Source organism: Bombus pascuorum, chromosome 4 (genome assembly GCF_905332965.1).
Source record: "Bombus pascuorum chromosome 4, iyBomPasc1.1, whole genome shotgun sequence".
NCBI classification, from domain to species: domain Eukaryota; kingdom Metazoa; phylum Arthropoda; class Insecta; order Hymenoptera; family Apidae; genus Bombus; species Bombus pascuorum.
Window position 1 is genome coordinate 5,527,155 of NC_083491.1, and position 21,672 is coordinate 5,548,826.

The window sequence follows — 21,672 nt, forward strand, 5'->3', positions numbered from 1 at the left end:
CAAATTAAAACAGACACGTTGCACGGTCTCGCGTTCGAAATGAAACTTATCCGGTGGACGTAGTTCGGCCGGCAAGGGTTTCTAGAAATTGGAAGATTTTCTTGTAGAGGCAAAGCAAACACTCCGGGTACGCCGGTGCAAAGGGACCTTTTAATTAAAGGGGTCGTCTCTTAAAATAACGCGATAAAGGACCGGAGCTTTTCTATTCAGGCCGACGAAATAAATTCAGCCGTGTGTTTGCCAGTGAGAAGAAATTTTCGTGCCTCCTTCGCTCGGATTAATTTAATTACCGTCACTACCAGATTTCCGCCGTTCTAAATCGGTCACCATCGATCCGTCTGAGGAAAAAAAAGAAAAAGAAGAGAAAAAAGAAAATGGGCGTTGATCGGTGTTAAAGTAGAAATTCCGAGATTTTACTCGATTATTAACGTATTACGTATTCCTTTTCAATTACCAGCGACGTGGACGAAATGATATAAGCCGGCTGAACGGTTTGTTACACGCTGTTACGTGTACTTTGGCAGGAACGTAAAACTACATTTGCGAGGATTTTACTCGAGTCACGTTGTAAAAAACGGGACAATTAGCAGGAAAGGCCTATGGTGTACGAGAGGAGAAAAAGATTTTATCGCGTTGAAATTGCAACGAGTCAATACTCTTCTCCGGCGTGTTCTCTCGTTTCTGCGCCACGACGTCAGATTCCTCGTCTGGAAAATAACCGTTTCTCTTTCCACTTGTTCCTTTATTCCGTCTCATTCGTGCCAAGAGAAGGAAATCATACCTCGCCGAACGTATTTTACCCCTTAGTAACGAAAGATATATTTCGGCGTGGGAGAAGAAGGATAAAGGTAGAGGTAAGTAAAACCCAAGGGTGAACATGAACGTTAAGGTGGCAAGATCGTGGCAGAAATAAATTGAGGAAACCGGGCCCCGATATTTAATTCGAATAGGAAATTCTAGAAGGAATTGCTCTCAGGGAAGGTTTCAGCAGTGTGACATAACCAGTAGTGAAACTCGATAAATCGGCTGGCGTATCGAAGTAACGCAAGTAAATAGATAAATCGTTGCTCCGAAGAGTTGATGCTTAAGCAAAGAGCAATCGAATGGGATGTCCAAAGGTGTGGGTATTGAAATGGCAAAGCCAACACGTATGCCCCAGTGGAACTCAATTACTCGGTCGATGTAGCGAAATTTAATTCAGAGTCACGCGTTCTACTGGCGAAACTCAATCAAATGGTCGTCTCAGCCAAGTAACGAGGTTAAAGCAATGATTGCGGTCGAACGACGTAGCTGGACGATTTGAGTATTAAAATATTGAATTTTGATCGCGGGTTTGACGAGTCGAAGTGGTGTAGGTCAGCCGGATAGCGATCGGGATCGAGTATCGCGACTCAAAGCAACGTTTAATCTAGGAACTGATATTATTCGGTAGTAAATTACGTGCAAAGGGCGTACGACGCGTCGATATGGCACTGGCGATTGGTAGACGAGCCCAACTAATAAAGTTTAATCGATAGGAGCTGAGCTATAGCAATCACGTTCAAGTAACGAAGCGTGATGGATGAACGGACACAAGCTGCAGAGGTGGAACACGTATCAGAGCTAAACAACGATGTAACAAAGCATTTTAGAATATTATAGGCTATACGGTGCGGTATATGTACCTATATAGGAAACTGCATTCAACGGCAGATATTGCTCAAAGTCGAAAGGGTGTTATAATATTTCGTATTAATATTTTCTGAATATTTTCCATAAAGTTCTAAAGCGGTATAAAACGTCTGTTATAATTTTAATAAGCGAAGGATAAGTTTTTAGAGCTTTGCTTTTAATTTAATTGTATTTTATTGGTTTGGGGCGTTGTATCAAACCGTTCATGAGTAACGCGCAATAACTAAATCGTACCGACAACGACATGCAAGAAATTGAAGTAGTAGTACGAATGCAACGGGGAGATAGAATATAAAAATTCTAATTACACATTAGAGCATTTCTGTTGTCCCATTTATACTCTGTCAAGAACAGGATCAAGGGTAACTACTAAGAGCTTCTTTACTCTGTCTCTCTATCTGCTTTTACTTCTTATCTTTCTTTTCCTCTTTTATTTCCTATTTTTCTTTTCTCACTTCCGTCCATTTCTTTCCCCTTTCCCCGCTTTGTACTTCCATTCTTTCCTTTCTTGTTTCCTTCCTCTCCTCTCTCCATTACTTCCCACGTGCTCCTTTTTTCTGCTCGTTTCCCTTCCTTTCTTTACCCTCTCTAGTCCTTTCCTCTCTCTCTCTCTCTTTTCCTTCTACGTCTACCACTGTCTCTGCTCTACGGTATCCTCCGCATTAACGCAATATTAGTGTGTTTCTGATAGAGAAATTTTCATACTTATATTGTAACATAGAGATATGTATTAAAATGTCCATAATATACATATGTCTACGTCCAGCTCCCTTCTGAGGGCTAAAGATTTAGTGTATCATGTAGGTAGATAATCTTTGTCGAGAAGTTTACGATGTGGCTGCTTAGAAATACAAATATTTATGAGAAGATTTCGCACGTATCTGTTAGATCAACCGCGACTCTCCACAGGGTTCAGGACAAGCATGCTCGAAAACTCGATAAATTTCTGACACAGCGACTGTTTCGTCGGTAACAAATGGATTTTTGCTCTTTTCACGGCTGATAGGAGCTCCGCCCTTCTCACTGGTGCTCAGTACTTACGTGCGAATACTCGCCGCAACCGATCCCACTTGTCTCCCTCCCCCCTGGTTCTGCGCTTGACTCTGAAATACGGAACCACTACCACACCTCTCTCTTACGGCATAACTTTTGTCCAAGGGCGAACTGATTTCGTTATCCGTTATCTAAAATATTCACTAGAAATCGTTGGTAAGAAAATCCTGGTCGACTTCGTATATTTTTTGACTAATGTACTTTCCGTCAAGTCGCGCGACGAAAATTAACCAGCGGTGGTTGGTTTAATCGGTTGCTACAACGATGGACGTTACAGGGCGAAGAAAGCGGCGAGTCAAAACTTTTTCACCATTCTTTTAAGTACTCGAAACAGTTGCCAACACGGTACAGTGCCACCGGGTCTCCGCCACTTTGAAAAGGGCGGGGGTGGAAACGCGGGTAGAATAAGACGGGAGCGGCAGGAAGGCACAAAACAAAGTGCAAGGAGTCTAGGACGCTGCTGCAAGGCTATTGGTAGAGGGCTTTCTGGACCGGCTGTCTGGCGGAGAGGCGGCGAAAGGAGACCGGCTGCTTTGAGGAGGGTGCAAAAGCGAGAGAAATTGTCGGTAAAATGTCCTGTTGCCTCCGCGTTCTGCGGTTTCTGGCTGCCAAACGGTCGACTTCAACGTCTATGTCTCGATAAGTCTGTCGACGGGTGTTTCCAACTTTGATAATTAGTAGCGCGATTACCAGACGGAATGACGGCGACCACACAGGCAATGACATTAAGCGGATGAAAAAAGTTAATCAATGCTTCTGTTAATGCCCGGGAAGCGGTTTTTTCGATTAAGAATGAATTCGCAGCACGAATCGATGCAATTAACGAATTACGTAGTTTGAATGTAATGAATTATTCTACGAAGCTAAAGCGTATGTCTTGTTGAACACCAAAACTAATTAATTAATTGTTCATTCAATCCGATAATTTAAGAAATTGTTTACGGCGGGCACGAAACCAGTCGCTGCAATATTTTTAAATGTCCGTAGAATTTAATAGGTACTGTTCTTGGTTGCGCGTTGGGGCGTAGCCAAAGAGAACCGATCGCTGCTGCCAAAGATACTACTGCTTGAAAATTGGAAGTCTGGAACTTATCGTTTTATTTACATCGTTCACATTGTTTCAACGAGCATTATTCAAATTCCTTTCTTCCGGGAGCTGACGGCGACGCGATGGAACGTGTCCGCCAATAGGAACAAGAAGAAAGGAAATTTACATTGTAACGTTTGCCACAATACTGCATGATTGATAGCACGTAGTACAATAAAATGAGCTAGACTGTCGTATATTAATAGAATTCCAATTTAATTATTGAGCTTGCTTAAACTTTCAGATTTTATTGAAACATTGAAAAATTTGCAAATACAAATACCACGATCCAATAATTTTCTAGGCAATTTAATTTTACGACGACAAAGATGCACCGTTCCAATTAGAGGAAGAAATTCTTTTTTCAAAGCCCTAATTTATGGTGCCGCCTAAAACGAACAATAAGGCTGGACAACACCGCACGCAAAGATTTCGATTCTGTCGAGACGTGCATTGAATTCCTGCCATTGAAAGTACACATGTGCCAACCAGAAAGCATCTCGTGCACGTTAAGACGTGTCCCTTCAGCGTCAGAGAGGGCTATAAATTTGAAGCTCCCGTGGGCTGGACGTCATGGACGATTTTAACGCGAGGCAAGCTTGCCGCCCTTGTGAAACTGGGATTTTCTTTTGTGGCTGTGACAACATATATCAGTAAATAAGTGGCTGACGTGACTGGACGCGCTTCTCTTCCACGTGCACGGTATCAAACCAAGCGAAATACGAGGCACGTATGCCTGGAGACGTTGCTAAAGCGCACAGCGGCGTGACTTCTTTCCGCGAAGAGGCAGAAACTTTACCTTCCGCCCAAGATCTTGTTGTATCTCTTAGTTTGATCGTCGCTGCCTTTATGAATTTATAGTACATTCTCGGAATGTCGATTAATGGTACTTTACAGCGCACCTATATTGGATAACTCTTTACATTCCGACCAGGTTTCATATCGCCATCAGATAGGGTGATCTTCCTTCTTAAACTTCCATAACTCACTTATTTCGAGTCCTATTGGTTAATCCATGTACCTGAACGCGCTTAATATTCATCTAGGAACACGAACAATTCCAACCTCTTGCCTCCAGGTAGTAATTTCGAATTCGCTTCTCGAAACACCACAAAACGCGCAGGCTTTCTTATCCTAATTAAGCGCATTTCTCCAGTGGGCGAACATTTTCCAGAATAAAAACATCGGCAAACAACGGTATTCTATATTACGTTCGTTATAGCGTTTCAAGAAACAACAGAGTCCGGTCTCGATCCGCGAAAACAAAAACTGAATTCACAATACCAGTCGGACCGCGTAATGCGTCGGAACAACGAAGCGCATTCGCAATTTACGCGGCGTCGAAGCGGTTGCTGCTCACACCGGAAGAAACCTCGCGTTTCCCCAACTGCAACATCTCTCTCTCTCTCTCTCCCCCCTCAAGATCGATATTCCAACAAGTAAAACCTGTATCTTCCTCAGCTAGGAAAAGTAAAAAAACGAGACTGTCCGACTCTGGAGAAAAACTCGGAACCTCGATTCGACCTGGAAAACTTGATTGATCGAGTGAGAATCCATGGATAGCCGGAAATGTTCCTGGAATGATGAAACGTTCTAACAATGGTAGTTCGATCAATCCGATCAGAAGACGAAGAACTTTAAATTGTCTAGATGAGACGAAGTTTCGTTCCCGAATATATGGAAGTTAGTTTGCATCGTCGTTGCTTGTTTCGTCTCGTGAAAACGGTACATCGCGACGAACTGGTGAAAATGAAAACGAAGCAAGACGGCCCACGAACGCCTGTCGACGATGGCTCATTGTCTCTGCTAGCGCGCTTTTATCGTTGCTCTTCTGGGTTAACCGACTGACTGCATGCACTACGCTGTTCTTGTCTCGCTGATATCGTTGATAGAAAAGCGACGATGAAAGAGCGATACGCGTGAAGTGATGTTCAGAACAGATTTGGTCGCTGTGGATAGAATCAAAGAAGGTTAAATTTGTTCCTTCTATTCGTTCACCAAGCGTTTGGCGAGAGGTAATCGTATTTTACGTTTTCATTAAATTCGAAGAAAATAATCTTTAAACTAACCGGAATATAGCAAAAACTGCGAAATCCTCGATCAGTTGGCTGCATGTGCGTTCGATGCTTTAGGTCGATGGTAAAGCAGCTCCAAAAGAGTTTGAGTGCATAGCTCTTTGATTTCGAGAAACTAATAAGATCTTTTATATCTTACTTTATAAGTTCTTTCGACATTAATATTACGTGTCTTTTAATATTAAATTTTTACAATTCATTTTGAGAAATATCTGAGTGCTTTTATTTATCATAATAATCCTGTATATTCTTACAATTTTGCGTGTAGAAAGTGTAATAGTAACGTTTAAAACGTAAGAAATTGTTACACCAAGGACATAATTTCTCGATTAATCTCTCGAAAATAAAGGGCAATTCATTCAAATCCTTTTGGGTTGTCTTACCATCAGCCTAAAACGTCGAATGCACGTACAGCTAATTCATTCGAGATTTCGCAGTTCTTGCTATCTGCTCGTAAGTACGACTACAATTCTCGATAGAGGCGTTCGTCTCTCATTTACACGAAGATATGAAACAGAAAGGGATATTTCCAGCAGACGAGAGGGGCTGTGATCTCCTTGCAATTTTACATCCCTCTTCTGTCTGGTGAGAGCGTTCAACCCTCCTTCGACCCCGACAGTCCTCGACCCCTCTTCGTTGCTCACGTCCGAGTGCTTGCGCGCCATCGGCGATATCGTTCTTTTTTCAATTTTCACGCTTACATCCCCTAGTGCCTGGCACTTTCGTTTCTCCTACGATGTTTCTCACTCAATTTCGTGCTCTTTTTTGCCCCATATCAGAGTCGTTCACTTATACCGTCAAAGCGGTACAGGTATCTTTATAGCATATGTAACAAAAATTTAATTCGAAATGTGTTTGAGATTCTGTGGACGAAACAACGCGTAAAAAGCAAATGAATGTGAAATTATAATCGTGTCGCACGTTAATTTTAATTATCTACGAAATCGCGGCAGTTTTGTTTTTATATTGACGCGATTGGCGAGCTCCGAACATTAAATGTTATCACGAGATAAGTTCGCCACTCTGACAGCCCATTATACACCGTAACGAGGAAATATTAAAACGTTAAAATAAAAATATCGGGTTTAATTTGTTGTATCATTTTCTGGTTTTTGCCAGTAAAACAAAGATGAACGCGCGTTAAACTCCACAGACCAATATTAAATCGACCAGACACGAATGGCAAACTTTCCTCTATTTTGGAATTTCCGTACTTTCAGTATCACATTTCTTCAAACTGATTAACTTAGGAGCTAACCTAACAAATCATAAGATTAATTAACAGTACTGCAAACGTTCGTCGTATAAAATTCCACTACCTTCCGGAACAAATTAGATTAAATTTCACGTAATCGATTCCACGGTTTCAGTTTCCACGAGACGTCCACGCAATGCGTATAAATATAGTCTGTACAAATTTTGAATACCAAATTACGAATTGTGCGACGCGACGTTCCATAAAAGTCTCGGCAACGAAATTCTGTCCTACTTTTGCGTTGGAAAAATATGCGCCACCCTAACCACCTACCCCCGAAATCCGAGGTCGCGTTTCAATTGAACAACCCTTTACACGATGCGCGTGCAACGGGACATATAGTCTGAATGCACAGCCTGGCTGGGTCTCTTTTTCACCGGACAAACCGGGACGCGATTGTTTTATGCGCGCGACACTCTCGTTGCGTTGTTTCGGAGGAGGCGGACATTTGCATACGTGGCTGGTGGCGCATCAAACGGATCGTACGAACTGGCGTATCGTTTACACGAGCTTACGTACCGGTCTCCAATCGTGTTTGTACGTGAATTTCTCTGCCATCACGAGGAACGATCGTAGTCGAGAATATTCTACGTTGCAATAAAAGCAAACGATACGAAAATTAATGCCACCATTATAATTTATCGGTATTTGATAAGAGCATTAACGGTGATTTATGAATTTTTCAAGAACAGGAAGATACCGAGTTTTCTAACTCTGCAGAGCTCTTTAAATAATTTTAGAAAAATTCCTTTGGAGGAAAATATAAAGAACGGATAGCTTATTTTTATTTTAAAAGCATCCTGGGTTATTTTCTTCCAGTTTATGGTGTTAAAGATTTAACAACACCCTCGTGGCGACGTTAAATCAATATTCCTGTTTCGTATCGGGTCAACACGAACCGCCCTTGTAAACTTAAAATATCCAGTATTTACCACCCTCCGGTTACTACTTGTATACCGTACTCTAGCCTAACCACAATTCATCTTTCAACTACTTAAACTTTTTTCCCCGACCAGTAAACACACATTCTTCTATGGGTCTAGTTAATCGGCACTGTGATAGTCGATGGCATACTCGATGGCCAAACCAGGGATTGAAACACCTTTGTCGATACAAGAGTACAAATTTGAGGGATTGTTGTTCAAGCTGGTTACGTGTAACGATGTTTCGATCCTTCAGTCTCTCGAAGAAATTCGATTATCGAGCGACAGAAATAATAACGACTTATCTTCGTGAGGACTTCCACCTGTCGCGACGTAGAATCGAAACTGTAGCTTGCGAACGTTGTTTCTCTCGTACAAAGGCTACGTAATTCCTACAGAATTTTGAGATTAATTTTCCAGAATTTCCAGTCATTTCCTATTAGTTTGTACAATAATTTCGACATTAACGGAGTTTACTAAAAGAGTATAAAGAATGCGGCGCTTTTGCACGGAACATTAATTCAAATACCGAAAATTTTATTGTCAACAACAGACGTTTGCTTAAATAACGAAACGCACAATTTATTTTAATTAATTCACGATCAGAGCAAGCGTGGTGTTAACGAGATTCGAAGGAATGCCGACGTAAAAGAGCAGCGAGGGTGACGAAGTTATGAATGCAGCAATGGTTAAACACGCTGCTGCGACGAAAATACTGCGTGCTACTTGAGTTATGGCGCTATTAGGGCGCGAATGATTGCGTACGGCCACAAGTTTCCGACTGACGTGTAATTAAGAGCCGACGATCGAGGTTTCGGTTTCGAAGAGGCGGAGATTCGTTAGGGAGACCGCGTGATTGATTGCTGTGCACTTGCTACCCCTCGTTTTCTTCTGTCTTTTATTTGACTTCGTCCATGCCGATGTTTCGATACTATATTCCATCCAATCTCAATACTATAATTCCAATGCTATACTCAATTTTCGTATCGCCCACTACAATATCATATCGATGGGCAGACGTTGAAAATGTCACACGATAAAGCGAAAAGAATTTCGTTATTCGAAACTCACTGCTCCATGCAGGAAGAAACTAAAAGATTCAACCTTTAGATATTTCAGAGTGTAGAACATTCGAGGTAATGTAACGATTGCAGGAAAAACTAACCTTGTTCGGAAAAAATTCATTGGTATTCGCAGTGATTTACATAACAGTCATACTTGGAATATCTTTCAATTTATTCGAGTTTTCATGATTTTATTCCTCTCGTAAAAGCCCCGTAGCAGGCAAAACAAAGTTCCGCCGGAAGAATTTCTTGCACGGCTCACCGCGTCACTATAACTCTCACGATCGACGGATCCAGCGTGCTTTTACCGTGCTGCTCTTAATCAAAATGTCGAATCTTTTTCCCCATATGTTCCACGGGGGCCAAGTGGCCGTCGAAAGGCCGCGATTCTGAACAATTCCGTGGAAGTTCAGTTTTAGACAATCGAGAAGGAAGGAGAGGCATCGCGTAACGGTCGATAGCATTCTATTCCCGCTGGCCATAATTCAGCCGGACGGCCGGCAAAGTTCTCCAACTTAGATTAGCGATTCAATTTAGTCCGACGATAAATCATCTTCAAAATCGTTTTTTAATCGGGACAACGTGTAACTTGCAAGGCGACGACCGGTCCTTTTTCGCTTCCGTCTTCCCATCGTTTATGTCAGTCCTTTGATTAGTCGATCTCGCTAATTTAATAACGACAGACAAAAGATATTTTCTGCAGATGGATGTCGAAGATTTGGAAAGCTGCTTTCGTTTGATGCAAGCCGCGTTAGAGACAATTTGCTTTGTAAATCCTAATTGTGTTGTATCCTACAGAGATGAAATTGTATTCCGCTTTGTACAATCGCGACGTAAACAACTATACCAGCGTTGAAACTCGTACGCACAAAGGAAACAATTTTCAGTGGATAGACAAAATGATAAAATCTCCAAAACGTAGCAGCATCCCGTTTGTATTTGCATTATGTTCTTCATTTAGTCGCTAATATTAAAGTATTAATGTAGCTCTCGTCATTCATGTCGAAATTGAAGTTCAAAGTAGCAACGAGTAATTCCGACTGATCTGCAATTTTAGGAAGCACAGGAGAGCAAGAAGAAATTGCAATAGGAAAGTGGCGTTCCCGCGACGTCCTCGTATATACGTTTATCTATTCGTAATGCTGGCTGGCGATGCTATCGATCGCAGAAACAACCAGCTCGTAATTACTAGTTCGCTTCTACTTACCAGCTAAATCGCCACGATAATTCTCGGCTGTCGTTCGCGACCATATAGTCGCGCGACCGGGTTTTCGCCTAAGTGGATCATCAACGTACCGAGTTTTGCGTTGCCGACGATCGCCTCGTTGATCTGTAATCTGGAGAGCAACTTCGAAACCGGTAAAATTTTCATTTCTGGAAAATTCGAGTTGGTTTCGAGGGAAACGAGGAATAAATCTCTGAATAAGATTAATTATTTTTGAAAGCTATCTAGCCTCTTTTTAGTTGTTGAAAAGAAATTACTAATTTTCACATGAGAAACGGAGAAATAATATTTCAAATAAGCGTATTTCCAGATCAAAATTGGAATCTAGATTGAACAAATCCTCAACTTCACCGGGAGCTTGTGATCATGTCACGAAGTAAGATACAAAGTTTAAACCAGTATGTATAGTAGAAATTACAGTAACATCAGCGAACAATTATTTTTTTACTGTTCCGACGAAGTCAGCGAGTTCCTTATAAGAATACGTCAGTCGGTTTTGATTCGTTTGCAGACTCGATATTTTCTGCCGCGGCAACCAGGCAGATAGTAATTTCAAGAATTTATATTACGCCGACAGCAGAATAGAGACGCATCGTGCTTTCCTTTTTGATGGGAAAAACGCAAAGAAGAAAAGCTGTGAGTTCGAAATAAAATAATATATGTTCGTTCGACTGACGATTTTCAGCGAGAAAAAAGTGTAAGAGCAACGCAAAGGTACAAGTTAAGAAGGCAACGAGGGTAGCGTTTCTTTGTGAAACGTAATTCGTATTCCAAGTATGAGGTAACCGTTCACCTGCCGCCAGTTGCAGCTCTTTGATGTCTTCCTTTCCACTCGGCTTCCACTCTTTTTTCTCTCATTAAGCATTAGTACGTGTCATGAGACGCTCTTTTGCTGCGTGATTAATTAAAACGACATCTTCGCAGGCTAATGAGCCTGCATCGTTCTGCATGGTCAACATTTTATGTACAATATACCGCGTCTATGATTTACTTTCGATGAACGCGAAGGAAATAAAGCGATTTACGTCTTAATATTTGAATTTTCTACAGTTCTAGCTTGCAAAGTTCCAAAAACTTTGTAGAAATAGCACCCAAGAAATCTCACCATACTCAATTTTTCCTTTATCAAACTTTCTCCAACCCCTCTCCCGCAGCAATAAATCCATCCTCGGCTTTCCTAAACCCAAAGACCGTTCTCCACCTTCGTTCGTAGCGAAAGAGCGAGAGCCAGTTGCGAGGAACCGCGCGAGAAATACAAATGGTGTTTGATCATCGTTGGGTATTAGGTGGATCCTGGATCAGCGATATAAAAGGTCGCGCCCCGAAAGGAACAGGGGAAGTCACTTTATCTTTCATTCAGCCTGGTCGAACAAATAATTTCACGGGCGACGGCCCTCAAAGAAATTCATGCCTGGCAACCGGCTATTTCGGATCGTCGGTTCGAACGAACCCCGACTACTTGCGGATTCGATTATTAGTCGACGCGGGTGGGAAAACTTGCCACCTTCTTCTTTCACAGTTCCAAGTCGCAATGTCTCGCCGAGAGACCCATGGGATTAGGCGTCCGTGTGATTGCCAGTCTCTTTCCTCGTTTTCTTCGATCCGTTTAACGTTCCATCTTTCTCTATACTCGGATAGAATGTTCTGAAACGAAGAGAAACGAGCGACCGTGCATTAAGCGAGCTCGAACTTTCACCCGGCCTTCCATTAAGCTAAAGTCTCGAATACGATACCGGGGAAACAATAGAAGCTACCCCGAGTGTCTTTCGGTGTCGCGAATACTCCGTATGATAGTTCGAAAGTGTTCGATTGTATCTTTTATAGAAGAATGTTAATAAAATGTTAATCGGATGAAGAAAAAGAGCTTCAGAATTTGACAGATATTAAATCGTAAATGTGCGTAGCCGAGGTTGGTTTCAAATGTTCCAAGATGAGAAATTTAACGGTGCGAAGATTTTATGCAAATTCTGGACCTTTCGAGACCCCTTCTTGCATAAATGATCGCATTAAACAAATACGATTAACCGTCGAACGTTGCTTAATGCCTGGAAATAATTAATTCCGGATTGTGGATTTATTCTGTCAGAAATTGGAAATTGTACTCTCAGAAATTACGACTTTTGACTCAATGGGGGAAGTTTGTGAAAAGAAGGCGACAGATGGAGGTAATATTAAATAATGCCGTTTCCTCGATAATTAATTGCCGCTACGTTTTATCATTTTATTCATTACGCCAGAACTAACACGAAAGTCAACGATTCATGGACGTTAAATTATTTTCGAAGAAGGGGCTGTCCTGATGGAAAAACGAATCGTCGTTATTAGAGCCGTCCTACATCACATTCTACAGAAAATTTTGTTTTATGACGTGATGTGCGTTGAACGAACCGTGGAACTTGTTGGCCGGCCAATCTCGCGAATAATGAATAGTCGACGAAATTGATTTAACACCTCCGCTGCGAACGCTCAAACTCGAAGAGTTGAAAAGAACATTTCCAAAATGGAAAATCGATCCGGTCTCTTTTTTCTTATTTGAATTAAAACAATTCGTGATTTTGTTGCGCCGTGAATCGAAAAGGCGAAAGGTATTTTTTAAAATCAATCGCATAAAACGAAGGAATCGATATCGAATGGGGAGAAAACGATCGGTCTAAGTAATCAGAGCACTTCATTAGAGAGCACCTTCCGATCAGACTCTATAATAGACGACTAATACAGTTGATCGATCAAAGAAAGAAAGAAAGCCACGGAACCTTTATCTTTACTCTCCAATCAGGCCACTTTAAATCACTAACACGCTACGTCTCTCTTTTCTTTCAATTCAATTGATCGGAATAACGCTAAAGTAGTTAATCCAAAACACGAGAAACGAGGAAACACAGTTTAATCAGAATTTCAGCTCGCGAACTAAATATTCAATGCGAAGAACACGATCAAACTCATCTGGATCTTCAAGTAGATTCCGCTCGATGGTAGATCAACCGTAAAACCGGTTCAGTTCAAAAGAATACAAGCCAAGCTTCGACGAGAATTGAAAGTCAGCCAAGTTGAATTCGAAAGTTCGCGTAAAAGACGAGCCGTGTAAAATATTCAGGAATTTCTCCGGTTGCTCTCACGTTTGACGGCTCCACCACTTTCCACTGTCTTACAATTTCATCTCAATGTCTTCTTCTCCTCTCTCTCTCTCTCTCTCTCTCTTCTATATTGATACGCATATCGAAGAAGCCTGCAACGCGAATGTTTCTCAGAATGGACGATGCAATGACCGTAGTCGTCAAAATTGTCCGATCGGTGAAAATTATAATTTTCGTAATGAGGTCGATTCTAAATTTGTAAAAATAGGTGTAAAAAATAAAATATATTACGTATTAGGAGATACAAGAGGCTGAAAGTTCGCGTCAGATACACGATAACTATTGCAAGAAACTCAATAAAGAAGCAGCCAGGGTTCTAGTGTACGAACGGGTTACGCTGTCTTGACGGAAACGAACGTACCGTCTGCTACCGCGTTCCAGGGGCGTTGACGTTCACGTTTTCTTAACACCTGCGTTACCAGTCACGTCATTGGGTGCCGGTTTACGAGCGTCCTGGTTAGAGACTTTCCTTTTACAGACCTGACAGTCAATACTTTGAATGCAAATCTGCGCGCAGCTTTTCTACCGCCGCTGCATCTTATTCGATATAACAGCAGTCCTTTATTTTCCATTTGCTGATAATCTATGAACAGGCATTCTGCTAATTGGACGACAAGATGTCGAACAATCCACAAGACGTATTCAATGTCGGAAGATCATGAGATTCTAGACACGCGTAGTCCAGCTTCAAGCCACTAAACACGTGTAATGCTTAAGCAGCGTCTTCCTGGCCTCTGACAGAATCTATTCGCGGTTCGATAATTCCCCCTTGTCGCCACTGGCAACGTTAATCATGTTCAGTGGAGTCAAGCGATCAAAGACTATGATCAGTCTAACGAGCGAACCGTTACTCTTTGTCACCTTCCCGTAAAAATGAAATTTTGCCAACGGTAAAAGCAAGCAAAGGGAGTAAGAGGAAGCAACTGACATACGCGCAAAGAAGAGAATTTCATAAACAGTGACAACGATAAAATTATCCTACTGTTTGCGAGCTGCGTGAATCCACTGGCTAGCCAGGATGCATCTTTTATATGGATTGCGGCGCACGGCGTAACCAGAGCGGAATGTTAAAAGCTTACAGCGACGGCTCTTTCGCTGTCACTAAATTTCCCAGCGATCTGTATGCACGGTCCTGTTTGTAAACAGCCCGTGCATCGCTGCTGCATTATTAAACGGCAGCTGGATCGGAAATTGTTTCAGTGCTGCGCGCCTCGTTGCACGAACCGTCGCTTGACCATCTTGCTGAAGTTACGAGATTAGGTTTATGCATTACTCCATCGTTCGCGTTTTAGGGGTAGTCGACGGTACAGAGGTTACTGCCTTTGTTTGTAAGTCCTTCCTCTCGCAGTGGTATTAAACACATACAGAATTATGTATTAGCAAAGTCGAGGAATTCATTTCTTGCGCGCGTGTTGTTTCAGTTAAGGAAATTTTTAGTAGAAAATAAATTCTTAATGATTTCGTTTCACATATGAGAACGTTGTCGAATAGATGCTTCGAAGCACCTGGCGCTTAAATTATTTTTCGATCGCAGAACCATAAGTGGTGGCGACAGGATCGAGCACATCCGCGACAGTTTCGCATTCTGGACAGTTGCCCCGACAGCAGGTAGTCACGCTCGCGCACAGACTTGCAGAGTAGCGTGTTCTGGTTTCCTATTCCGGCTTACATTTACGTCTGTACGATGTTTCATTGTCGAAACGCGAACGTGCAAGCCGCGATACACGAAAGAGATGAAAACGGTTTGACCCGAATCTCGTAGCAAGGGGTTGGATCGAGGAATTGCTAGACCATTCGACTACACGATTTTTTGACAAGTACAACGAAGCTCGTCCGTCGAAGCATCGTGTCTCGTCCTTCGGATCGATGCTACGCCACGTTGCTTTATTCGGGAAAGGTATAAAATTGTTCCCGACAAAAGCCCTAACTTGTTTTGCTTGGGCGACGATATAATTTGTTGGGTGGTTAATTATGGAATATGGCTCGTGGTGGGGACGGTTTACAAACTAGTTGTTTAACAATTAAACAGGTTTCAGAGCTATTTGCAGCGTGTTTGAAGCACGAGTAATTTCGAATAACGAACGTTACACAATGTCCAAACTCGAACGTATTAGTATTTCAATAGAAGGCGATATTGACAGATTGTCGTAGAGTGGTTACTTACTTTTTAATAAACGATTTAATAACAACCTTCTACTACCATCGATAGACCTGTTCGCTCGACGACGCATCAACAACAGTACACGAACAATCAGAATGAAAAGGTGACTTATTTCTACGTTATTGTCTTAACACCTTAATCCTACTCCTTTTTCTCTTTTTTCTCCAAGTTAGAGAGCCGTAAACGCGTACGCGTCACGCATATTTCGCAAAAATATGTCGCAACATTCCCGACGCTTTTGCCGTTCAATTTCCGGCCCGGGAGAGGTTGCAAGAAAAACGGGGTACACGAGGGTAGGTTGAGAGCGAGTTTAAGGCGCGGCGAAAAAGTAAAATTTCCTATTTCGCAGGCAACACGTCATGATGCATTATTATTGAAACCGTTCCTTTTCCCTACTCGTTGCGCGTGGCACGAGAGAAATACGTAACATTGCGCGGGAAACTTGAAGGGAAGGGCTCGAGACGCAAAAAAGGGGGTCGCTAACATATAGCCTGATGTTTTACACTTTCATACGAAAATGAAATTGCAAATTGCAAATCCTCTTACACCGTTTCGTTTGCGTTACTTACGAGCATTTCTTCCAGCAATAGCTATACGCTTAGGTAGCTGATAAATTAATTTAATGAATAACGTCGTGGCTATTCAGTAACGAGAAGAGAGTCTTCAAACACTTTTAAGGGAGCCGTGATACCTAGGTTAAAAATAAAATAGTAGGACGACGTTCTTCGAAGAATTAATTTGCGGTAGCTACCAACCATCTTTCGAACGAAATTTCTCTGCCTGCGGAGGTGGAATCGATGAAAGGCTAAGCGAAGATGAGGTATGTAAAGTTACGTTGAACACGCCTGCTGGAATCTAGTTTTATGTGTTTTTATCATGTTTACTGATATCGCGCGAGGGTGGATGGTAGAAACGAGCTCAGAAAGTTACAACATCAGAGAGGCAACATCGAGCTACTTGGGTATTCAACATCGACAAGTATGCTTAATATTAAAACGCTGCGTTCGTTTACGATAGTTTCGCGCATAAAGTGGATTTCCAGAGTCTCCGGTTCATTTACAATTTTCTTTGCTCCCGTTGACCCAGAGGCGTGCATTTTCGTTAGAACCGATGAATATTTTCGCTTCAAACGCTAATTTGTTGTAAAAACAATCAGAGTGAAGGTCATATTTGCCTATGGTCGTCATCTTTCTTTATAAATCTGCTAGCCGCGATACAATGATTCATTACGAATCACTGTTCAGTCAAGTTTTTCATCCCATCTACTAACTGTCGTATTATCGAACCAGTCGGGATATAATTCCACTTCGAATCAAATCCAACGAATCCCTATAGAATTCCTGCTAATCATGTCAATTTACCAGATTGCAAAAGACACCATACATACGTTAATAACAGAATGATTTCACTTTTGCAATCACGCAATCAGGATTACGTATTCCATATTTTCCTCAACATCGTTACGGCAAGCTCTCCAATAGTTGTTCAATTATTTATATCCCGCTCTATACATTCTGCTTGAACTCTGAGGCAAATCTCAACTCTTTCAGGTCCAAAGCTCGATCTTGCGACCCCGTTAAGCCATTCGAATATCGAGGCCATTAATTTTCCTAACGGCAGAGAACGTGTAAAATTACTTACCAACAGCCGGTGCGTAAATGTTCAAATAGAGACAATCCTCGCTTTGATTCCGTAGATGAGGTAGCAACCTCTTCAAGTATTCCAACCGTCCTTTCGGCATACGCTCCAACGCTTCTTGCTCATTTGAAATGTCGGGCAGCTTTTGAGGGCAGACAGGACTGACCGAGTCCGATAATCTGCAAAAGAGAATTTGTTTTAGTCAATTCGCGTGATACGTTATCGACGAACCGAATGCTCGGACACCTTACTCTCCGATGAATTCACGATCTAATGGATAATCTGATCGTTAATTCTGTTGCCTTTCTCGAGTACAAAATTGAGGAAAGTTAGCGCAAGTAACTGATAAAGTGATATTATCAGGAAAAGGAAATCTTCTAGAAAAGTTCAAATTAAATTTTTGATTCAGTCAAGAAGTCTGTGAGTTTGAACATTTAGAAAAATGTGGTTTGCGAATATTCTCTTCTCGACAACCAGCTCCCAAGTACTCCGCGCTGAGTTAATTATGTGTTCCGAGTGTATTGCGTTACGAGTACCTTTGTCCCCTAGATCGTAATGTATGGAGATTAAGGTCGTGTATAATTGTGTTTCCGTTTTTGCTTCGCTGGCAGTGAGAGGAGCAGGAAGAGGGGAGAAGGAGGGAGTCGGGGAAGAAAGAGCGAGAGTTGTTGGAAACGAAGGGATCGCTAGTTCTGTCGGAAATTCTAAAGCCTGTATTCGAGAATTTTGGGAAACGGTTGCTCGCGAGTTTCACATTTTTTTTCCCTGACATTTTGGAAATCACTGGTAGAAGCATAAAGAATTGTTTCGTCAACGTTTACATAAATTTTCCCCGGATAAATTTTTAACCATCTCTTATGAAACAGCTGGTCGGTGTGTATGGAAGGATACACGAATACAAGGCCAAATACTTGGGCGAATTTCAAAGGAGCTGTTTGGCATAACTTTGCGGGAAATATGCCGATGAAATACGTTGAAGGACACCGGGATTAAAGGGATTTTGGTTTCCGGAATGTTCCTCCGAAATCTATTTTTTAGTCAAAATTTGTGGCTTCCTTCGGATATTAATGCAATAAGAGCAAAACTCGAGTTTCTAAAAACAAAAAATCGCGAACGTTCGAATTTGCATTCTTAATGATCCAATTATCATTTCGAATTCCAGAATTATCTAAACTTGCAGTGCATCGTCATCGTGCGAACTATGCCTCTATCCTTTCGTTATACATCCACAACATTATTTACCAATCTCTATCAAACCTTTGCTACACTGTTGTTCTTCGAAGAGGTGAATGGACAACAGGATCAAGGTATAGTTCGAAAGATAGCGTAAATATAGCGCGAGTAAATTTTTCTCTTTGCTTACCTGACTCCTTCCCACGGGCTAGGCGCCTTAGTCGGTGAAAATCTGTTACCCCCGATCGGAGGGGTGGCGTATGGTATTCCGAGATAGACGTCGATTGGCTTGAGGAACTTGATGTTCTCGAAGGAGCGTATGACCCCCTGCACCTCGCCGTACCGTGTCTGAACGATCCGTGGATTGAGCTTGCTCTTGATCGAGAGCGAGAGGGTGGGCGGCGCAATCAGACAGACGAGAATCAGGAAGAGTTCCATCTTGCTCCTCTCCGTCCCTACCCCCGCGCGTCACCGCCACGATTACCCTGTGCGACCACGCGCGCGCGCACAGACACACACAGTCGCACGCGGCTCCTCGCAATCGCTATCGATCACCTGTTCCCGTGACGATCGCTCTTCATTTAGGCCTGTTCAAGCGCTAACTGCGCGCCACCTTGACGCAAGCTTGCGGTTTTCCCTGAAATTTCAGTAGCAACCGGTTCAGACGGCAACTCGGCTTGCTCCGTTTCCTCTACTTTACATCTACCGACCGTGCCGAATGTCGCTCACCTTCGCAAGTTGCAACGAATAATTAGCGGCTCGTCTAGTTTTACACGTTGTGAGTTTTGAATGAAATTTGCGAGAGAAACGTACGAGTGAACTGGATCCCTCGTCGCGAAGGGAGATCCCTTCTCTTTGCCTCTTTTATAAAAATTTGCTCGCGAAGTAAAACGTTTTGCAACAGGTGATTCAATGGTGATTCTTTAAATAAAAAACGAATAAAAGTTCGTTAGATTTAGTAGAATTTAATTGGTGATCACGAAGTTTGCAACCGCGTCAAATTGTGGGATCGACAGTACCGTTTCTGCCACAACCTGTGCGGAAAAATAATTCCGCAGAAGTACGCTATTCATCTCGCTTCGGGGCCGTTGGTTTTAAATTCTCATCTCGTGCAGGAAATTTTCATCGTTTCTTGATACTAGATAAAGTGGAACGACTAGCGCGGATACGTGCGTGTGCAGACGAAGGGCATTCTTTATGGAAATGCTGAATATCTGAAGCGGAACGCTCAAATTGACGTCGGAGAAAGGTCGCAAAAATAATCATCGATGACTTTGCTTGAGATTCTGAAACGATTCACGAAATGGATTGGAAGAGCGAAAGAAATGTGCCACCGTTTTCCAAGAAAAACGCGAAATTACGAGGCAGCGTTTCCTTGCGTTTCGAACTCGTTCTTGCCCTAGCTACGTAACGGTGTCCCAATTTCGACGTTGCTATTTCTCCAAGATAAGGAAAGATATCATCGAAGAAGTAAATGTAGAGAATAGCTTCGGTATTTTTGAAACACGTGCCGAACCACTAATTGAACGATCTTAATTCCTGTTGACAGCTATGAATATTTAACACGACCGTAAATCAGGCGGAAATCAATCTGATATCGATCGAGCCACGAGTCTAAGAGGTTCGATAAGACGGCGGAAAGTGGCCCGGAGCGAAGATAGGCCGAGCGTACTCGTACATGGAACCATTATGGAAATCAGTACTTATCAGCCTCGGGAAGAGGAAAAAGAGGGAAGGGTGAGAGAGAGAGAGAGAGAAGAAAAAGGAAGAGAGGACTGGAGTTTAGTGTCGTCTAACTGGATCACGCGCTCTTCGTCATTCGCGGACTCGCACTGAGAAGCAGGAAGAAGGAGATAAGCTGTTTCAGGCGAACGGCTTTTGCTTATCAGTGGCGCTCGAATCTTTTCCCAAGAATCTATCTGAAAGATTTTCGACCGTACCGTAGGATATCGAGAAGCCCTAGGGATTTCGGAAATGGCATCATCGAATTCGATCATCGTTTCTGCATAGCTGAAGTTTGCGGTTCGCAGTAGTATAGGTCAACGTTTTCGTCGACTTGCTCAGATGTATGTAGCTCCTATTTATAGCTATCTACATACAATTTATGTTATTCTGTTTGAAGTTAAAGCATCGTTATTTGGACAAGAATGTCTGAAAGTTACTTTTAATTAAGAAATCTCTGCAGACTTATTTGCAGTTACAAGAATGGAAGATTGTCGCAGGTAATACTGAAAGTTAGCGGATTCTACTAGCAATTCGCTGAATTTCGTATTCTTTCGTTGGGAAAGACACAGAGAAGGGATATCAACGGGAAACTGGTGGGTCCGATTTTTCGCTGACGTCGAAACACTTACCATTAGACCCGATCATCGACTTTAATTAACCTCCTGGTTAGAATAGCAGCAACAGCAAGGCGAGCACCGACTCAAGCCTACGAATCCTCCTTCGGCATTTTTGCCACTGAATGTAACGCGTTACGATCGATCGCTTAATTTCTTAGCTCCATTTCTTACAAATTTCTACGCGCGTGACACCGCTCGAGGCGGATGGGGATCGCGAAAACACCGATACGTCGCGATATGGGATTTCATTTATACTTCTGTAGAAAGTTTTCTTGCACGATGTTCAAAACCTCGACAACCGATGATCTTCCTTTTTAATATTACGTCGATTCGTTGAATAAATTCGGGGGTAGAAGACGGAGACAGCTGTTTTTCTAGGTACGTAGCGAGTTCTGAAACAGAAAAATCAATACGATTATTAACAAAAATTAAAACAAATATACGCAGCGGGTTTATCTCCAGAAAAAATGAAGACTGCTCGTTTTGACGAGAAAACCGATGAAATGAAACGATTGGTTTCCTATCGAAATCGAGCCAAGCAACGAAGTTGAACATCAATATTGAATAGCCAAGTCGCAAGCTTAACGGAAGATCTGTAATACAAATGCTTCGTTCCAACAGAGGTAATCCACTTGAGAAGATGGTTGAGCAATTATCATTCTACCAGGTACTGTTGTTACATCGATCGTGACATGAATTTACGAAAGCTGAATACACGTAGTCTGTTAATGTAGACGAAACGATGTAATAAACGTTTCAAGAGACACACGCTAAGTAAAACGGTCCTTAACTATCTCTTTACGTTCTACCGTTTTTGAAAAAGAGCTTAACGAGCGAACAAGTTTCTTTCGAACGTGTTCATGAATATCGC

General features: G+C 42.2%; 1 protein-coding gene across 2 annotated transcripts in view; it reads right to left on the reverse strand.

Moving 5' to 3' along the window:
- LOC132906198 (neuroligin-4, X-linked) overlaps positions 1 to 21,672 on the reverse strand; it is a 263,676-nt gene that overhangs the window by 185,602 nt on the left and 56,402 nt on the right. For both annotated transcript variants that reach the window (XM_060958161.1, XM_060958162.1), the window contains exons 2-4: positions 20,814 to 21,193; positions 18,650 to 19,096; positions 17,290 to 17,465 (exon numbers count right to left, since the gene is read on the reverse strand). In XM_060958161.1, the coding sequence (XP_060814144.1) occupies positions 17,290 to 17,465; positions 18,650 to 18,897 (424 nt within the window). In that variant the 5' untranslated portion in view covers positions 18,898 to 19,096; positions 20,814 to 21,193. The remainder of the gene's footprint in view (positions 1 to 17,289; positions 17,466 to 18,649; positions 19,097 to 20,813; positions 21,194 to 21,672) is intronic.